General features: G+C 43.7%; 1 protein-coding gene across 6 annotated transcripts in view; it reads left to right on the forward strand.

Annotated features, from left to right (window-relative positions):
• The window catches only part of REXO5 (RNA exonuclease 5), a 95913-nt gene that overhangs the window by 218 nt on the left and 75910 nt on the right, over positions 1–19785 (forward strand). For 4 of the 6 annotated variants that reach the window (XM_088476152.1, XM_088476145.1, XM_088476146.1 and 1 more), the window contains exons 2-6: positions 2329–2429; positions 3938–4056; positions 12014–12140; positions 15542–15641; positions 15808–15924. In XM_088476152.1, coding sequence (XP_088332278.1) covers positions 2334–2429; positions 3938–4056; positions 12014–12140; positions 15542–15641; positions 15808–15924 — 559 coding nt within the window. In that variant the 5' untranslated portion in view covers positions 2329–2333. Of the gene's footprint in view, positions 1–152; positions 239–2328; positions 2430–3937; positions 4057–12013; positions 12141–15541; positions 15642–15807; positions 15925–19785 lie in introns of those variants that run through there. The other 2 variants (XM_088476147.1, XM_088476151.1) reach the window with 2 other exon arrangements.

Genomic DNA, 19785 nt, shown 5'->3' on the forward strand with positions numbered 1-19785 from the left:
ATTGCATATCTGTAGCACATGCAGCAGCCAGAGTAATGTGCCAGTGGTGCTGTCACTGTAACATCTCTAGGAGACACATCCCACTGGCGGCTGCTATGTGTTACAGCAGCTCTGCCCTGCATAGTACCCTTCTGGATGGTATTGTACAGGGATGGCTGGGTAGTTCTCAGAGCTTCTTGTGCAGATCCCTGCAGAATATGCAAAACAAAGTGACTTCTATAACCTACCCAAATTGTTGGTGAGCAGACATTACATAGAACTTCTGGGACAAGACTGTTCAGTGTAAGGTTTGCACTTTGCTTCATATGTCTAAGCTACATGTAGGAAGCAAAGTGCAAAACCTAAACTTAGATCTTACACGTAAAACCATGTCATTTATCGTACATTATTCCATCACTGTGGCAAGTGTGTGCACAGAGAGCATAGACAGTACATAGGAATCCTGCACCAGATCATTTATCGTACATTATTCCATCACAGTGGCATGTGTGTGCACAGAGAGCATAGACAGTACATAGGAATCCTGCACCAGATCATTTATCGTACATTATTCCATCACTGTGGCAAGTGTGTGCACAGAGAGCATAGACAGTACATAGGAATCCTGCACCAGATCATTTATCGTACATTATTCCATCACTGTGGCAAGTGTGTGCACAGAGCGCATAGACAGTACATAGGAATCCTGCACCAGATCATTTATCGTACATTATTCCATCACAGTGGCAAGTGTGTGCACAGAGCGCATAGACAGTACATAGGAATCCTGCACCAGATCATTGATTTTATCAAAGTCAATGTTTCAAGACCTTTGCAGAGCTCGTCAATAGCGTGCCATTGAGATGTATACATGTTGACTATTTTCCACCAGTATTGCATCGTGGCTGCTGTACGTGGTATACATTAATGACATGGGACCTAGTACATATGACATTGCATCATGACATTGCCTCACCTAGTTCCTTATCACATCCTCCCAACACCTGGCTACAGGATTTCTCCCATGTTGCTCCTATCCTCTGGAATGCCCTCCTTTGCTCTATGAGATATTCACCCTGCCTCCCTGCCTTCAAAGGGTGTAGGAAAGCTCTTCCTGGCTTTCCTACACTTCGGAAGGGAAAAAAACCCCAGGAGAGAATAAGTTAGAATTGGCGGCAGCCAGCAGGGGCTGCATGTGACGGCTTACTGCTACTGGGCCACCTATTGCCCGACACTAGCTACAGGACACGGGTACATTTTGCAAAAATGACCTCACATATAACAAAAATAACTTGATACAATAGTTTTGCTTGCTTGGAATTTCTTGTCTTAATTATTCTCTAGGTTTTCCCTGAGACTTTTTCATTGTGTAGATGTTATATATGTGCATGCACAATTTTTAGTCATATGTATTTTATTATTGTTATATTGTGATTAAAACAGGATATTTAATCTCTATACTGTTTTGTGTCTACTAAGAGCCACCTTATACAATTCTGTTTGTGTTGCTTTTGTTGTGAGAGGATTGGCAAAGCCTCTCGTATAGGTGTACATGTACAGCAGTTGACACTTTTAAAACTAAATTTATATACACCACCGCTGGCGTCTGGTCCTTTCTATCTTTTGTTGAGAATAGCCATGACTCTGATCAGGATTGCTGGGAAATCCTGTCACTTGATGACAGCATCAGACTGTGGACCTGATTCAGCAGTGCACACAGATTCCCGATGTTTGGGAATCTGCGCAGGTGTCAGACCCATTCTGCGCATGTGCAGAATGGGTCTGTGAGTCCGCTTGAAAACTGGCAGCAGACTGTCAGTGATTGACAGTCTGCTGCCGTTTGGGAACGGGGAGGGGGAGGCGACAGCCTTCGTTATCCTTAATGGAGGCCTGCCGCCACCGTTGGGGGGGAGGGAAGAGGCCAGGATCTCTGTCGGGTGATGGAGATTTCCTGGCCTCTTCCTCTAAACTGCGGCGGCCGGGTGCGGGACCCTGTGGGTCACCGCAGCCGACCGATGGTATGCAGATTAACCGATGCTGCATTGAATAATTCAGCTCGGTTAAGTATTGCACAGGGGGCGTGATGCTTCCTGTGCATTGCCATATCTGCAAAGGATCGCAATTGCAAAGCTGTCTGAGTGCACTACACACTACAGTATAGGCCTGAGGGCAGCTGTACAATTACGATCCTTACAGAATCAGGCCCTGTGTGCGCAGTTTGCTACTGCAAATCTGCCCATCTGACCCACCCACTGGATATATAACAATTACTTGGCACCACAGATATAAAGTGTAATGATACAAATGGATAAAGTAACATTCTTCTCATTTCTTGTTACACCACTTTAGATTAAATGAGTGAGGACAAGGCGCTGAAACGACTCAAGAAGAAAAGAGATGAGATTAAAATGAACAGAGTGGAAAATGGCTTTGACAAACAAAAACTGAAGGTGACATTTACATTACATGCAGTATGATTTCTGTGTGTCTCATGAACATTTTATTTGTAGTCTTCATAAGTGAATATATGGTACGGTTCTATTAAATGAAGTAAATATATGTATACTGCTTCTTGTTTGGACAGCAGGTCTGATCCTGAGTAAAGAAAAAAGAAAAAAGCAATTAACTTTGCACATTGGCTACACCGTGTTGCACTGCAGGTGTGGCAGATATAAATGTGCAGAGAGATTCAGATCTGAGAGGGATGTATCCAACCTATACCTGCAATTATCTCCTTGCCTGGAACAGGGACATCTTTAGAGAGGAGGGGGCCATGTGCATCCCCCATCACGGGCTCCCTCCTCTCACCCCGGCGGCTGGCAACTGACTGATGCGGCTGGCCGGCCACAGCAGAATCGGTAGACACTGAGCACTACAGCGTGCCCAGAGTCTACTGCGCATGCGCAGATCGCCGGGGAAATGGCGCGGACCATTTTCCCAGTGATTACCTCACAGTACATGTGCAAAACACCGGAAAAATGGCCGAAAAATCAGACGATTGTTGTGACATAGTGGGTACATAATAGATTATATTGACGATATGTTGGAATATCGTCTAATGTGTACCCAGCTTAACAATTCAGGTTTTAAGGATATCCATGCTTGTATATAGATGGTATAATCAAACTGACTGAGGTTATTCTTGTCACCTGTGGTTAATTATGGATATCCTGAAAACCTGGACTGTTAGGGTGCCTTGAGGACCGAGTTTGGGAACCACTGAACTAAACAATGACTACTAGCACCTTATCTGTCAGCTACTGTTTCTGGCCAGATCAGGAGAAATGGCCGATGGCAGCAGATAATTTGATCTTGATAGTAGCCCCCACTCCCTCCCCTACAGCTTTTTTATTTCATCTGAGGAGCCCAGGGCTCGCTCTCTCTGCCTGGTATGTACTCCTGTTTTAAATTTCGTTTCCCAGCCCTGAGACTCCCACTGCCTGCCAGGCATGAATTTCCTGGTCCTCTGTCATCCTTCTGGCGCCTTTTCCTGTGCCACTCACACCGGCTGCCATTCTCCCAACTGCCAACTGCCACCTCACTAGCCTAATCTGCTTTCCATAGGCATCAGAGTATCTGCTCTGGGACCTAGTGCCAGGGCTGCCTATATTTGTTGCTTATTTTAAAGTGTGATTTCTGCCCACATTGCAGCATATTCTTAATGTATATGATGGCTCTTAGTTTTCAAGTGTCTTCTTGTTATTCCCTACTATTCCCTATAATTATTGTGGTAAATTAAAAAAATTTTTGTAATTTTGCTATAATTTGAAGATAACAACATATTTTTGGCCATTTTTTTCTGAATATTTTTGATCTCAATTGACATGTCAGTAAGTATACCATTAGAAATCGATTTGCAAGGAAGAGAGAGTTTGGACAGGGTCTTCTGCTTGTAGTGAGCATGGTTAAGTTTTGTTGCCTCTTACTGTATGTGTAGCTGAATGTGTTTCATTTACAGAAAGCACCTAGATTATCTCCTGCGTTATTTTGTGAGAAATGTCAAATTCAACACGGACAAGTGCACCAACTCCTGAAGTATGCTGTGCTCGGAAAAGAGGGCAGTGCTGAACAGGCATGGTACACTGATTTATTTTGTTATTTATTATTATTAGTTTTGTGGGGATGGGGGTTAATATTAATAGGGGAGATCATATTCCAAAAATATTTTCACATCCCTGCTTTTAGTTTTTGTTGTACAAAGGTCACAGTGCCAGTATAAAGTCAGATATCCTCAGGGTCTGTCTTCCCCTGGCAGGGATAGATGGTTCCCCTTTGCTGCACACAGATGGTAAATAGAAATCCCATGGGTGGGTCTGTTTAGTAGTAAGAGACAACTTTTCTATTGAGACCTAGGGAGGCAAAGACAGATTGCAGCTGGGGGTCAGTTCTAGAATTAATGTTAGCAGCAGATCTGTGCAAATCAGTCATTTATTCATTCATTCGTTCACCATTGAAAGACTGATAAGACCGATTGCAGTGGGGATGTGAACTATCTATCTATCTATCTATCTATCTATCTTTTTATTTATGATAGATAGATAGATGTGAGGAGTAAGAATTCTATTCATGGTGTCCTAAGACAAGTTGTTAATATATTTAGTAAATTCGGGGGGCGTGGCCTGACCGTTAATGGAGGAAGCTGCATCTCGTCGGAGCTCCTGTCCAGCACAGAGGAAATCTAGCCTCTATAGCCCCATCCCGGTCAGCAGAGACCTCCAGACCCTTACTCACTTTCCCTTGGCTTGTCACTGGCCCAGCGGGTGAGAGCTGCGGAATCGGGAAGCGCAATAGGCGGTTTCGCGGGTTGCAGCTGGCCTGCTGCCCCTTGAGCCGGGGACTGGAGCGCACAGACAGGTGGCCGCAGACTTCCGGCGGCGTCATCTCTATGGTGGGCGCCCGACGGAGTCCTCCCTGCCGCACATCGCGTGACCCCTCCCCGGCCCTCTAGCCTTGGCTGCCCCACTGCTGTGTCAAGGCTGGTGTTCCTGCTTCTGGAGACTCCCGGGAGACAACTCTGGGAGGAAGCCTCAGCGTCCTGAAGCCTCCGGCGGCCATCCTTGAATTCCTCTCACACACTGCTGCTGGTTATTTCTGCTGGGATATTAGAAGTGAAACCCCGCTTGCTGACAGGAATATCTGCTGCTTGTGACTTCCTGGAGTAAGGGGAGGGTGGTGAGTCCCTGAGGGGAGATTATATTGCACCTCCACATACCACTGCTTTACCTGCTCCACTGTCACGTGACCTGTTGGCCCTTCTCTGTGTCTGGAGCTCCTGTATAACTATCTGCACATACCCAGTTTATCTTTCACTAGCCTAACAGGTTTAATCCATCTCAGCTATTTAGCTTGCTCTTGCCCTGACATTTTTTACTTTTGTGCTGGTGGATATTTGCCATTTACTCTACGCTGGCTCCCTCTTGTGGTCTTTTGTGATAATTACATCAAGTACTAATTGCAGCCACAATTAGTGAACCTCCATTTGCTATTATATTTTCTGCCAGCCTCTCACACCCTTTTTTCTGAGGCTAAGATTCTCCTGGATGGTGCATCTCTGGAGTTAAAGATGTTCGCTTAATATTATCACCCAGCTTGCCTGGATTATTATTGTAGAGCCCTGTGTCTCACTTTTTATACCTTAGTTTTTTTTATTTTTATTATTTCACTATGTCGCAGAGAGGTAAGAAACCTCCACCATCCTCTGCAAATTTCTTCGGATCTAAATCCAAGGGTTCTCAGAGTTCATCCCCCAGAATCCCCCTCCTCCCCTTGCTCATCCGAAGCTGGCATTGATCCTCAAATTCAAGCGGTTATGACTGGTTTGTTGGAGGGAGTTCAATCTGCATTCAAGCAAGAACTGTCAAAAGCTCTAACAGAATTTAAATCAGAATTGACATCTCTTGGCAACAGAACGGACGCGCTGGAATCTAAATCGGACGACTTATGCCGTTCCCAAAATCATCTTGATAAAGAACTCTCTAGACTTCATGACGAGGTGGAAGCACTCAAAGAAAGACAAGAGGACCAAGAGAATCGTTCTCGTCGCAACAACTTACGTATCCGTAATATAGCAGAATCAGTCCTTGGTCCCTCCTTACCGTCATTTCTAAAATACTTTTTTCAACACTTAGTTCCAGCTCTTACAAATGAAGATTGTTTATGTGATAGAGCCCATAGAGCACTCCGATCGAAGCCCTCTCCTACTCAACCTCCTAGAGACATTATAGTTCATCTGCACTATTTTCGTTCAAAGTGACGGATCTTGTTGGCTACTCGAGACTCTCCAGTGATACCTTTCCAAGATATGCAGTTACAAATCTTCCAGGACCTGGCTCCCTCTACTATTCAGAAACGGCGGGATCTTCAGCCAGTCACTAAGATTCTACGGCAGCATCAAATTCGATATCGCTGGGGATACCCCTTTATGCTTCAGGTTTCAGCAAACAACACTGTGCATAGTGTCAAGACCCTCACTCAAGGTCAAGATTTATTATCCAAGCTTAATCTTCTTCCGACGCCGACTTCTGATCCGGTGACTGCTGCACAAACCTCAACGCTCCCAACCTCCTTCACCGGACTGGACCAGGGTGTCCCGTCACCATACTAAGGACTGTGACCCCACTTGAACTGTTCGGTCACTCCCTGGTGTATATTCTCTTTATAATAGGGTTTAAACTCCCTACAATGTTCTTTTTGAAGTTTGCTAGGAGGAACAGTCCTCCCCTCTTGGTTCTCTGCGACATACGTAGTTATTATTTGTATGAATATTACGATGTTTAGATAATGTTTCTCTCTTCCCCTTGTCTTTCCCATTCTCCTCCCCCCCCCCCCCCCTTTTTTTTGTTTTTTTGTTCTGTTTTGTTTATTTATATTGACACAGGTTTATGATCCCTGTATTACAGGGATTTTTGTTTGATTTGGTTACAGCCGATCTTATATTTAAGGGTCCAGGCAGTCCTGATTCTATTGGACGGTCCTTTCACTACCCCCCATGCTCCCTTTAATATTTTTTATTAATGTTATGTTGATTTATATTATTGCGGTCCTTGCTTGGGACCCAATTTACCAGGGTTGTTACCCAAATGGGTTCTCTGTTTCTTTCTTTTTTTTGTGTGCCTTTCTTTCTCTGTGGCTCTCTTCTGTTTTTCTTCCCCATTTTTTTCTTTCTGTCCCCAAGGGTGGCTCTATTTGGGCCAAATTTTTGATTTATTATATCTGTGTGTTATGTCTGTAGCACTTCTTTATATATTTTTCCATGTCTCTTAAATTGCTATCCATTAATGTAAACGGTCTTAACTCTCCTAAGAAACGTACCGTTCTCTTGGGGGCTTGTAGGAGGGAGAAAGCCGATGTTGCATTTCTACAAGAGACACATCTTACGGGCCAGCATTCTCAGCTCCGAGGTAGGTGGTTTGCCCAGACCTTCTTTGCTTCAGCGAATTGTAAAAAACGTGGAGTAGCCATTTTAATTAGGCGTAATATCCCTTTTGTCCACATTAAAACTGTGACAGACCCAGAGGGTCGATTTCTTATAGTGATCGGTACTCGTACTGAGATTTTCACTCTGGTGTCAGTGTACGCTCCTAATCAAGACCAGCCCCAATTCTTTGATTCTCTGTTCAGGCGTATTAGCAGAGTTGCGCAGGGCCATATTATTCTGTGTGGGGATTTCAATACCATTATTGACCCCCTGTTAGACAGATCGAACCCACCTTCAAACTCCTCTGGGATGTCTCTTCCTAGAGCTTCTCGTACTCTCCTGGCTTCCCTTAAACATTATGGCCTTTGTGGTACCTGGCGTCTTAAACATCCTCACAGCAAGGACTATACTCATCTTTCAGCTCCACACCAACATTATTCCAGGATAGATATGATCCACATTTCCTCCACTATTACCTCTCTGGTTACGGAAGCAGGTATTTCCCCCTTTACATGGACAGACCATGCAGGTGTCTATATTCTTTTAGATGTACATCGCTCTCCTCGTGGGAAGCGTAACTGGCGTCTTGATGACTCCCTTTTACAACATGCCCCCGCTCTGCTAGAAATAAAATTGGCGATGACCCGCTACTTTGAGGAGAATATCTCTCCTGATATTACCTCTAGTATCCTCTGGAAAGCGGCTGCACAAGAAATTAATTCCCTTGAGTCACAAATTTCAGTACTATTGATTCAACATAAGACATCCCCTAGCGCCTCCGTGCTAACCCAAATTGAGAAACTACGAGGTCAGTTTAATGCCCTTCTGTCTCGCCACGCTGCGCTTATCTTGCAAAAACTTCGTCAACGCTTTTATGATAAATCTGACAAAATTGATTCTTTATTAGCCAATAAACTGCGTCGCAGACAAGCATTAGGTGCGATAGACAAATTACACTCTCCGTCTTCTGGTTCTTTTACCTATGACCCTGAAGTTATGGCTGAGGAATTTCGGACCTTTTATAGTTCCCTTTATAATTTATCAGATTCTTCCTATCCCACTTCTGCTGGAGCCCGAGGGGTTGCGCTCATATTTGTCCTCTACTTCCCTACCCAGGCTCTCAGAATCCCAATTACCTACTCTCAATGACCGTATTTCAGATGAAGAGACAATAGCTGCTATTAGATCAATGCGTTCCTCTGCCGCCCCAGGCCCTGATGGGTTTACAGCCCAATATTATAAACTGTTTACAAAGGAACTTGCCCCACATCTTACATCTCTATTTAATGATATTTTGGAGAGCGCTTCTTTTGCTCCTGATACAACTCGGGCCGACATTGTAGTGATCCCTAAACCTGATCGTGATCCTACTCATTGTATTAACTATAGACCGATTTCATTATTAAACGTCGACCTGAAAATTTATGCTAAAATCTTAGCGACTCGGTTAGCTCCTTTGCTTTCTTATTTGATACATCCGGATCAGGTCGGGTTTATACCTGGATGTCAGGCATCGGACAACACCAGATTGGCCATTGATCTGATACATTCTATTCATAAAAGCAAACTTCCTTCTCTGATTTTAGCTCTAGACGCGGAGAAGACCTTCGACCGCATTTCCTGGCCCTTCGTATTCGCTGTCTTAGACAAAATGGGATTTTCAGGCAAATTTTTAGATGGCGTTGTGGCACTTTACCGTTCCCCCACAGCACGAGTTTCGGTTAATGGTGTCTACTCCAGTTTTGGGATCACTAACGGTACTCGGCAGGGTTGTCCCCTCTCTCCCTTAATATTTGCTCTTATTATGGAACCCCTGGCGGCAAGGATCCGTTGTAATAGAGCTATCTCGAGAGTATCCACTGGCCCCTCGGAATATAAAATCGCATTATATGCCGACGATATTTTAGTCTCTGTCACTGACCCAGCTCGATCCCTAAATTCACTTTTAGAGGAAATAAATTCATATTCCCAACACTCGGGTTATAAAATTAATGTCACCAAGACTGAAGTTCTTGATTTCTATATCCCTGTTACCCTAAAGCAAACACTGGAGGCCATGCTCCCTTGTACCTGGCATAAAAAAAAGATTAAATATCTTGGTGTTTTCCTAACTCATCATCATCATCAGCTGTTTCAGGCAAATTTCCCCCGCCTTCTAAATTGTATTAAATCTGATTTGCATGACTGGTCCAATTATTTTATTTCTTGGATAGGTACAATACATTCAGTTAAGATGAGCGTTCTCCCTCGGCTCTTGTATCTATTTCAGACCCTTCCGATCTACATTCCTCCATACGTGTTCAAATTCCTTCAGTACCAAACCTCATATTTCTTATGGAACCGGAAACGCCCGCGGATCAGACTAAAGTTGCTTCAGCGGCCTTCCAGGGGTGGGGGTTTGGGTATTCCTGATTTTAAAAAATATTTTTATGCTGCGCAGCTCTCTCATTGTGCTCAATGGTGTAACTTCTGCAGGAAAGGTCTGGGTGGCTATCGAGGCCGAGGAGCTGGGACTGGCTACTGTATCCTCCCTCTTTTGGCTATCTAAGATTCATCGTCCCCGGACAGTTTCTTCTCACCCTGTAATTTCCCGTTTTTTAGCAATTTGGGATTTAGCCAATAGATGCTTTAAGTTAGCTCCAGTCCCGTCCCCTTTGATACCACAACTTCATAATCCATCTTTTCCTCCTGGTTTATGTAAGTCATCTTTTACTGCCTGGTCATCGGGCAATATCTATTATGTAAATTATATCACTATAGATACTAATTTCCCACAATTTTCTGAAATCCGGGATAGAGTGGCAATTCCATCCAAAGATTTTTTCCGGTTCCTACAAATTAGACATTTCCACTCCAAAATTAGCTTGATTCTGATTAGCAGATCTTTGACTTCGTTTGAGTCTTTATGTTGGAGATGACCCTCCACTAGAGGTCTTATTTCTACTATTTATTCCTTACTAGGGGAAGAAGTAAGATCCAATCGGGATCCTCATGAGTTAGCGTGGGAACGAGATTTGGGACACTCTATAGATGCTGAGGATTGGACGGAGATCTGGGACAACGCTGCCACCAGTTCTATTTCCGTCAAAATTAAGGAAAATATTTATAAATTGCTATACCGATGGTATTATGTACCATCGCGGCTACAAGTAATGTTTCCCGATGCTTCGGATAGATGTTGGAGGGGTTGCGGTGGAGAGGGCAATTTTTTGCACATCTGGTGGACTTGTCCCAAACTAGCTAGTATATGGCAGGAGGTTCTCGATCTCCTCTCGCACCTCTTCGAGATTACGATTCCCTCTGATCCTCGGCATTTTCTACTTCCCTTGAATCTGCCTTCTCTGTCCCGGTTTCAGAATAGGTTATTCCGACATATAGTATCTGCTATGACCTGCCAAATTGCAGCGGATTGGAAAAACCCTCATCCCTCTCCAATGCAGGCAATATTATCACATATCTGGAATATATACAAGATGGAATACATGACCGCTTTGTTACGTAATACATCCAAAACCTTTGATAAAATATGGTCCCCTTGGCTGACATACCAAAATGTTTCCTCTCCATTTAACAATTACATTTTCCTTTTATATTTTTTTTCTCTATTATGTTTAGATTGAAAGAGAGTGATCCTATATGGAGTCCACCCATCCTCTTCTCCTCTTATTCTTCTTTGTCTTTCTTAAAGTCTTTCTTTTGCTTTTTTCTCTTTGTTTTTTTTCTATTTTTAAACGGATTGCCACACCGTTGCTGCAAGATATTTCTCTTGCTTCTATATTCCCTATTTTCTTATAATGAGAAAATCTTCTATTATGTTATATTATTGTTCTGAAATAGTACAGTTCCCATTATAAAAGTATGTTATGTGCTGTACCTTATTTTTGAATGTTGGAATGTACTGTTTTCTTTGTGATTTGCTCAATAAAAAGAGTTTATAAAAAAAACAATATATATTATATATTGAGTAAATTCAAAGTTAATTCTGGATAATGCAGGTTACAGGCACTCTGTGGTTTTCCAGTGGATATTCTATAAGAAGCCTATATACTTTTTAAGGCTTTTATCTATTTACTTGTCTTATTGTTTGTTTCTAAATAAACTAATTTTTTTTTATACATATTTATTTGCATGTGCACTCATATAATCTATATAGACCACCTTACACATTTAACACTGAGTTAATCAGCTTATTAAGGTTACACCTTCACATTTAGCAAACTAGTCGCTATACAGTCAATTCAGTTCGTATCTACTATCTACCAATACCTATACCAGTATTTTCTAATACTGACCTAGAGCTGCTACCATAATATTTTAGGCTTAGTTTGCTGTTAATTTAAAAGTATTTCCATATCATTATTTAATATTATTGTCGCCGTACCCAGCTATTCTTATATATATATATATATATATATATATATATATATTAGTGTGTGTATTTGTGTGTGTGTGTATATATATATATATATATATTTGTGTGTGTATATTTATGTAAATATGTATTTGTTTGTGTTAATTGTTTAAGAGTACAAAATATTTACATAACACATCTTATGTAAAACAACAGGAAATGTATAATCATGAATAATTATTTTCTCTACGCTTTTTTTATTGTAGCTGGTGCAATATACACCATCAAAATCGTCTTCGCGGTGTTGTGATCATTGTACTAGAGAACCTCAGTCAGCATCACTTCTATCAGTTTTACTTGCACTTTTCTTGTCTCAGGAGATTGTTCAGACATGTAAGTACAACATTAAGGCAGAAGTAACAGTTTTAGGGGGGATTCTGTTTCTTTTAAAGAGCCTGTTAACGGGTGTTGCGATAGTACATGCAGGCAGTGTCTGGACCTGCTTCACAGCAATTATGGCCAAAGCAGGTCCAGACATTTACCGCCAGGTAGCTGCCCGGTAATATATCTCCCTCTCAGTCTATTGGGGGACACCTCCCTTTACACTCTTAGGGGGAGATGTACAGTATTATAGTGGCACGGACGGTGCCACTATAGCTCCTCCTGCTTTGCCTCTTTACCGAGGCAGAGAAGGAAGCACTGCCCACGAGATGTGTTAACATCTGCTGGAGTGGGGTAATGAAAACTCCCCCCCCCCCCCCCTCCTGCGATCCCTGCCAGACCTCACAGCCTTGTGCTGCTGCGCTGTCTCACCTTCTGGCCAGCTCCTGTGAGCATGCGCGAGATCTCGCAAGCATCACGAGATGTCCCATGCATAGCCTGGAGCCCAGAAGCCGCCTCAGCCTGGAACAGTGCTGTGCATGCAGCAGCGACAGCTGTCAGAACGATTAGTCACTGTCAGTGACTCAATGGCCGTTCATACATATGCCTGCCCATCGGCAGGCATATAGGAGCGCCGAAAATTACAGGGGAGCATAGCGTCCAGTCATTTCAAATCCTTCTTCACATTAATACATGGGTGAGAAGAGGTGTGCACTGTTACCACTAAACCCCATAATGCCGCTTCATACAGTACATCTCCTGCTTTGTTGTTGTTCCGTTCCTTAACAGTTTATCCTCATTATGACTGTACTCCTGGCCTGTCTTTTGGGGCTTTGTTAGACTAATATGAGGCTCCCAGGTGGTCACCGGAGGAATAGAGGGGGATGAGTTTTGAAAGTTGCTAAAGTGCCCAGGCTTGCTGCTACGCATCTAGTTCATCCGGAAAGTATTCACAGCGCTTCCCTTTTTCCACATTTTGTTATGTTACAGCCTTATTCCAAAATGGAATAAATAAATTTTTGTCCTCAAAATTCTACACACAATACCCCATAATGACAACGGGTAAAACTTTTTTTTTTTTTTTTAGATTTTTGCAAATTTAATAAAAAAAAAAACCTGAGAAATCACATGTACATAAGTATGCACAGCCTTTGCCATGAAGCTCAAAATTGAGCTCAGGTGCATCCTGTTTCCACTGATCATCCTAGAGCTGTTCCTACAGCTTAATTGGAGTCCACCTGTGGTAAATTCAGTTGATTGGACAAGATTTTGAAAGGCATACACCTGTCTATATAAGGTCCCACACTTGACAGTGCATGTCAGAGCACAAACCAAGCATGAAGTCCAAGAAATTGTCTGTAGACCTCTGAGACAGGATTGTATCGAGGCACAAATCTGGGGAAAGGTACAGAAAAATATCTGCTGCTTTGAAGGTCCCAATGAGCACAGTGGCCTCCAACATCTATAAATGGAAGAAGTTCGGAACCACCAGGACTCTTCCTAGAGTTGGCCGTCCGTCTAAACTGAGTGATCGGGGGAGAAGGGCCCTAGTCAGGGAGGTGACCAAGAACCCGATGGTCACTCTGTCAGAGCTACAGCATTTCTCTGTGGAGAGAGGAGAACCTGCCAGAAGGATAACCATCTCTACAGCAATCCACCAATCAGGCCTGTATGGTAGAGTGGCCAGACAGAAGCCACTCCTTAGTAAAAAGCACATGGCAGTCTGCCTTGAGTTTGCCAAAATGCACCTGAAGGACTCTGAAACCATGAGAAACAAAATTCTCTGGTCTGATGAGACAAAGGGCCTGATTCAGACCCACTCGCGAGCGGCTGTCCGCTCGCAAGTGGGTCGATGGTCTGCACTGAGCATGCGCACGACGGAGGGAGCTCCGTCGTGCGCATGCGCCAGACGCGACGAGCGAAGGAAAGTCCTTCGCTCGTTGTGTCTGATCAAAGGGGGCGTGCTGTCGATGTTGATTGGTGGGCGTGCCTCCCTGACGGGGGCGTTCCCAAGGGAACGCCTACCGTCAGAAGCCGGCCCACTGACATCACTAGTGATGTCAGTGGGAGTGATTTTGGCTCTGATAGAGCCAAAATCACTCCGGGCCTTGCGGTTGAAAACCTCAACCGCAGGCTCCGGCTCGCAGTTTCGATGGTCGCAGTGGTCACGACCATCGCGGCCATCAAACTGCACGCTCGTATAGGCTGTGGGTGGTGACCCACAGCTATACGAGCGTCCAGGAGGATGCTCCATAATTATGGAGGGCGGCCCTCATTCAGAGCGTGCGCTCTGCTCAGAGCGTACGGCTCTGAATGAGGGCCAAAGATTGAACTCTTTGGTGTGAATGCCAGGTGTTATGTTTGGAGGAAACCAGGCACCGCTCATCACCAGGCCAATACCATCCCTACAGTGAAGCATGGTGGTGGCAGCATCATGCTGTGGGGATGTTTTTCAGCAGCAGGAACTGGGAGACTAGTTAGGATAGAGGGAAAGATGAATGCAGCAATGTACAGAGACATCCTAGATGAAAACCTGCTCCAGAGCGCTCTTGACCTCAGACTGGGGCGACGGTTCATCTTTCAGCAGGACAAAGCCCCTAAGCACACAGCCAAGATATCAAAGTAGTGGCTTTAGGACAACTCTGTGAATGTCCTTGAGTGGCCCAGACTTAAATCTGATTGAACATCTCTGAAGAGATCTGAAAATGGCTTTGCACAGACGCTTCCCATCCAACATGATGGCGCTTGAGAGGTGCTGCAAAGAGGAATGGGCGAAACTGCCCAAAGATAGGTGTGCCAAGCTTGTGGTGTCATATTCAAAAAGACTTGAGGCTGTAGTTGCTGCCAAAGGTGCATCAACAAAGTATTGAGCAAAGGCTGTGAATACTTATGTACATGTGATTTCTTAGTTTTTGGGGTTTTTTTTAATTAAATTTGCAAAAATCTCCCAAAAAAACTTTTTACACATTGTCATTATGGGGTATTGTGTGTAGAATTTTGAAGACAAAAATGAATTTATTCCACTTTGGAATAAGGCTGTATCATAACAAAATGTGGAAGGAGTGAAGCGCTGTGAATACTTTCCGGATGCACTGTATATACCCTGTGGTTACCTAATTTAACGGTGCAGTGGTTTTATTATTATTATTATTATTATGATGATTATGTATAAACTGTAAAGACTATAACAGAGGATTCTGATGTCAGCACTACAGTGCTAATTTGGAAAAAATGTGTGTTATAAGGAATGATGCTCCCCTATTGTATATTATTACTGATGTTTTCCATAATGATGAAATATGTAATTATATTGGATTCTTGATCATGAAGTACGTTATAATTGTGTATAAAATTGTGCTTAGTAGAGGAATCTTCTTATATAACCATTTATCTCCATCTTTCTCCATGCGCAGAGATTCAGCTTGCCACCTCCTCCCTGTGATTTTATTGCTTCTCTTGTTGGGTTGAATAAAGAAGAAATAGATTCAGAATATTTGAAAAGCAGCATACGCGGTAATGTATTATTCACCTGTCTTATATTGTCCAGTCGGTCTGTTTATTTAAAATGTATTCTTTGTTTCCATTTTTTAATAAGACATATTTGATATTACAGTAATGCTGAGATGTAATCACATTGTTGTAGGTCCTGCTGACCAGCACTGTAATTCCTCTTTTGCAGCCAGTCCCAGTCTATCATATAATCCCATACTACGGAAATATGGAAATGAAAAGCATGGTCTGACCAGGTATCTACTTACTGAGGAGGAGATGAGGGACAATGGTTATCCATTAGTAGGTCAGTCTATAACGCTAAACTTTCATGACCCAATTCAATAAGGAATTAATGATTATATAAATTACTACCATACTGGGAAAACCAATATTTTTTGGTAATGTCAAGCAGACAATTTTGACATTTATACAGAGATCAGTTGGGCCAGACGCACACAATGGAGTAAATCATCATCCGTTAGTATGTAGACATCTCTGTTCTATTCATTTGCTGATATTTAAAGTGCAATTGTTATTTTGTAAACGAGCATGTAGTCTATCCATTCACTAGGAGCCAGTGATATCCCTGCAGCACAAAGCCTCATTGTTGTATAGTTACTTAGTGTGCTGCAATGTTGTTTATTCTGCTTAAGCTCATAGAATGATTTCAGTATATTGATGATAAATACACCCTCATTTTTCATTTTTTTTTCATTTAATTTTACTGTAAATTTAATTCAATGACCAAAAGCGAAACAAAAAGACAGAAAGCCATTAGCCTAGCACTTCTAGAGCCCAACCTTATAGAGAGGCCCAGGTTGCCCCTTTGGGCAGAGACAGCTCACCCTGCAAAAGGGAAGGTGTCCCACAGCTACCACTTGCACGCCCACTGGCCACCGAGAAGCAATGCTTTCCCATGAAAGCTGCATTCAACTGATCACAGCTCCCCCCAAGTGACCTTACAAATCCACCCTAAAAATTTAAACTATCTCCTTACCCCCATACCTGCTCTAAATGTTCCAGGGTCATAGTAAGGTACCCTAGTGCCGCACCATTAAATCCCCCAAGCTGTTAAAGTACTTACAGAGGGAAGCATTAAACTTCAGCTGAAGTCTACCCACAGTCGGCCAACTATGAGGGCATCTCCAAACCCTTCACTGAACAATAGTCAACCAAATGATCTGCATTAACCCATAAATAGAAAGCCACCTGGCCATATTTGTTCCCACATGTAGGATCAGTGTCAGGACTGCGACTATTTCAGTACATAAAGATAGGTTACTTTTTCCAAAGTTCCTTTGTGGTCGTTGGAGGAGCTATTCTGCTTGCTGGCATTCTTCACATACAGGGGATAGAGAGTTAAAGTGATCATCTGTTTCCAAGGTGTTGTCAGGTTGTGGGATTCATAGATTGCTCATTATTTCAAACCTGATTCCATTTGGGTCACATGTTCTGAACTTCCTATGGATCACAGACATCTAGTATAAAGCCTGTTACTAACTGTGTCTCAGTGTCTGTGATACGTTACTTTCAGGTCTTTCTTGGACTCCTACCAGACCCCTGCTGTGCCTGTGGGTTGCTGTGGACTTTGCTATATCTCCGCTCATGTTCCAGCTAAACTTCTGATGCCAGTTACCAGCCGTACTACAGAGCTCAGCATAGCCATTGCCTATGTATTGCATTCTGCTCCACTGCTGTGGTTTCACCTTTTGCTGCACTATTTACTTTGCCTGTTGTCTCTTACTCCTGTGGACATCGAACCCATCTTCGTTACAGTTGTCAACTGCACCGTTACAGTTATCATCACCGCATCGCAGGGCTCAACCATGTTCCGGAACCACACCGCTTCACAGGGCTCAACCCTGCTTCAACCTTCATTGCATCGCGGGGCTCAACCCCGCTCCGGATTCTAGTTACACCGCAGGGCTCAACTCTGTTCCGGAACCTCACCGCATCACAGGGCTCAACCCTGCCTCAACCTCACCGCATCGCACGTCTCAACCCTGTTCCGGAACCTCACCGCATCACAGGGCTCAACCCTGCCTCAACCTCATCACATCACAGGGTTCAACCCTGCCTCAACCTCATCACATCACAGGGCTCAACCCTGCTCCGACTTCACCGCACCACAGGACTCACTCTGCTCCGGATCTCCATCATTACAGGGTTCCACCCTGGTGAAGCTCCTCTATACCATCCTGAGGTGTTAGCCTCATACTGGACTTGGGGTTCCCTACCATATTGGCTCTTCTGTGTTAAAGACTATATGCGGGGTTTTCCACTACACTCATTATTGCTTATGTGAACCTCTGTGTTGTTGAGACTTTATGTGAGACGTTGCTATTATATTTTTCCTGTGAATAAATTCTATTTTACTTTTATTCCGTGCTACCGAGATTTCATGAAAAGGTAATTCCTAAAGCCACCTCAGTTTATTGTGCCTAGTAGGCCTGCCTCCTCCCAGGAGTCTCAAGTGTCGGCAGCCGCGACAATCAGCTTGATCCCAGTCCATTTACCCATGTCTTTACCAACCGCATGAATGATTAAACACCCCCATTTAGCAATGGACTCTTCAACTAGATGGCCCATGCCTTCCCATAAAAGACCTCTGACTCCTGTCCACCTCACCTGACGACCACTCAATAAAATAGTCGCCTTCATAGCCAATGGCGAGTGGGCCACCCAAAAAATAAACGAGTTATCCTCAAACTATAACTTGGATCGCTCCAGGGGACATATGTGATGCAACCCGACACATGAATGATAATTCACTCAAACTAAACAATATCCATACGCATACATGGGAACATAGGGAGTAGGGAGCGCAGAAGGACCAGCTACTCAGACAAAGGTTAAACCTGTAACCAATAAAATCCCTTTGGGATTCTCTGCTGCTCTCATTCCATGTAAGGAGAAGAGAAAAATTGAGGGTAAATCTCTTCACACCCCCACAGCAGTGGCAAGTAACCAAAGTCCAAACTCTGCGCCTTACAGCGAATGTATTTTTAAATATGCCACTGACTTCCATGAATGTTTGGTACTGAAATCCTGTTTTTGCTGTGTAAGTAGTAGTGGTCCCTGTGTAAAATGAATGTGTACTATAACGTGCCACATCTAAACCCAAAACCAATAAGCGCCTCTTAAATACTACTATAAACTGAAATTTAGTAAGCGGAGAGCCATCAGCGTGAGCTAGCCAATGCTTGCTGTCCTCAGGACCCACACTCATAATAGATATGAACTAGAGTTACTGGGCACATGTCACCTAAAACCTGGGCAGGAACAGTAACCCGTTTTCACTTACCCAACTGGTACGTTTTTGAACCGTGAATATTACAAAGGACCAGAGGTTTCCGGAGCACATTCTTTGCCATGAGCCCTGAACATGATGACTGTTTAGATGAGGCTACTAATTAGCAAACCACAAAGGCTCCAAAAAAAGCCATCAAGAATGCAAGCCGAAACAACATTGTTTCATAATCACTAGAAGCCACACTGGGCAAGCAGCTAATCAAGTCCTTCAACGGTCCTAGGTCTATGGGAAACCTCTTCTCTTCCTTAACCCCTTCTGACCTAGCCCAACCCCTTATGACCTTAGAAGTCAATAATGATTTTGTAGAGACCTCTCTCCCAAAGAGCTTGGAAAACTAAAACTCTTGCAAGTGTTGTCACATGTGATGCCCTAGCACGGCCGAAACTAGGATTTTCGTCACCCGGGTCAAGACAGTAACTTGTCCCCCGTCCACCCCCCCAATAAAAACATAAAAAAACAAAGAGGGCGCTCATTATGCCACAGTAATGCCCATTACCCATTATACCACACAGTAATGCCCCTTACACATTATGCACCACTAAGTAATGCCATTTACACATTATTCTACAGTAATGCCCCTTACACATTATGCCCCTCCCCCTTCAGCAGCCTCTTACCCTCCCCCTCTAACAGCCTCTTACCTTTCCCCTCTACCCCTCCATGAGTCTCTTATCGTGCCTGCATCAGCAGGTGTTGATTTGGAGTCGCACTGGCAGGCAGCCATCCGCAGCCCTGTGGGCGGCTCCAAATCAACAAGTGCAGCCACCCATGTGTCCCGTTCCCTTCTTCGGCACCCCCAAGTCCGGAGCCCGAGGCATGTGCCCCCCACCCCCCACCTAGTTGCGGCCCTGT

The sequence above is a fragment of the Taudactylus pleione genome, unplaced genomic scaffold (genome assembly GCF_031769625.1).
Source record: "Taudactylus pleione unplaced genomic scaffold, aTauple2 ptg000184l, whole genome shotgun sequence".
Lineage (NCBI taxonomy): Eukaryota > Metazoa > Chordata > Amphibia > Anura > Myobatrachidae > Taudactylus > Taudactylus pleione.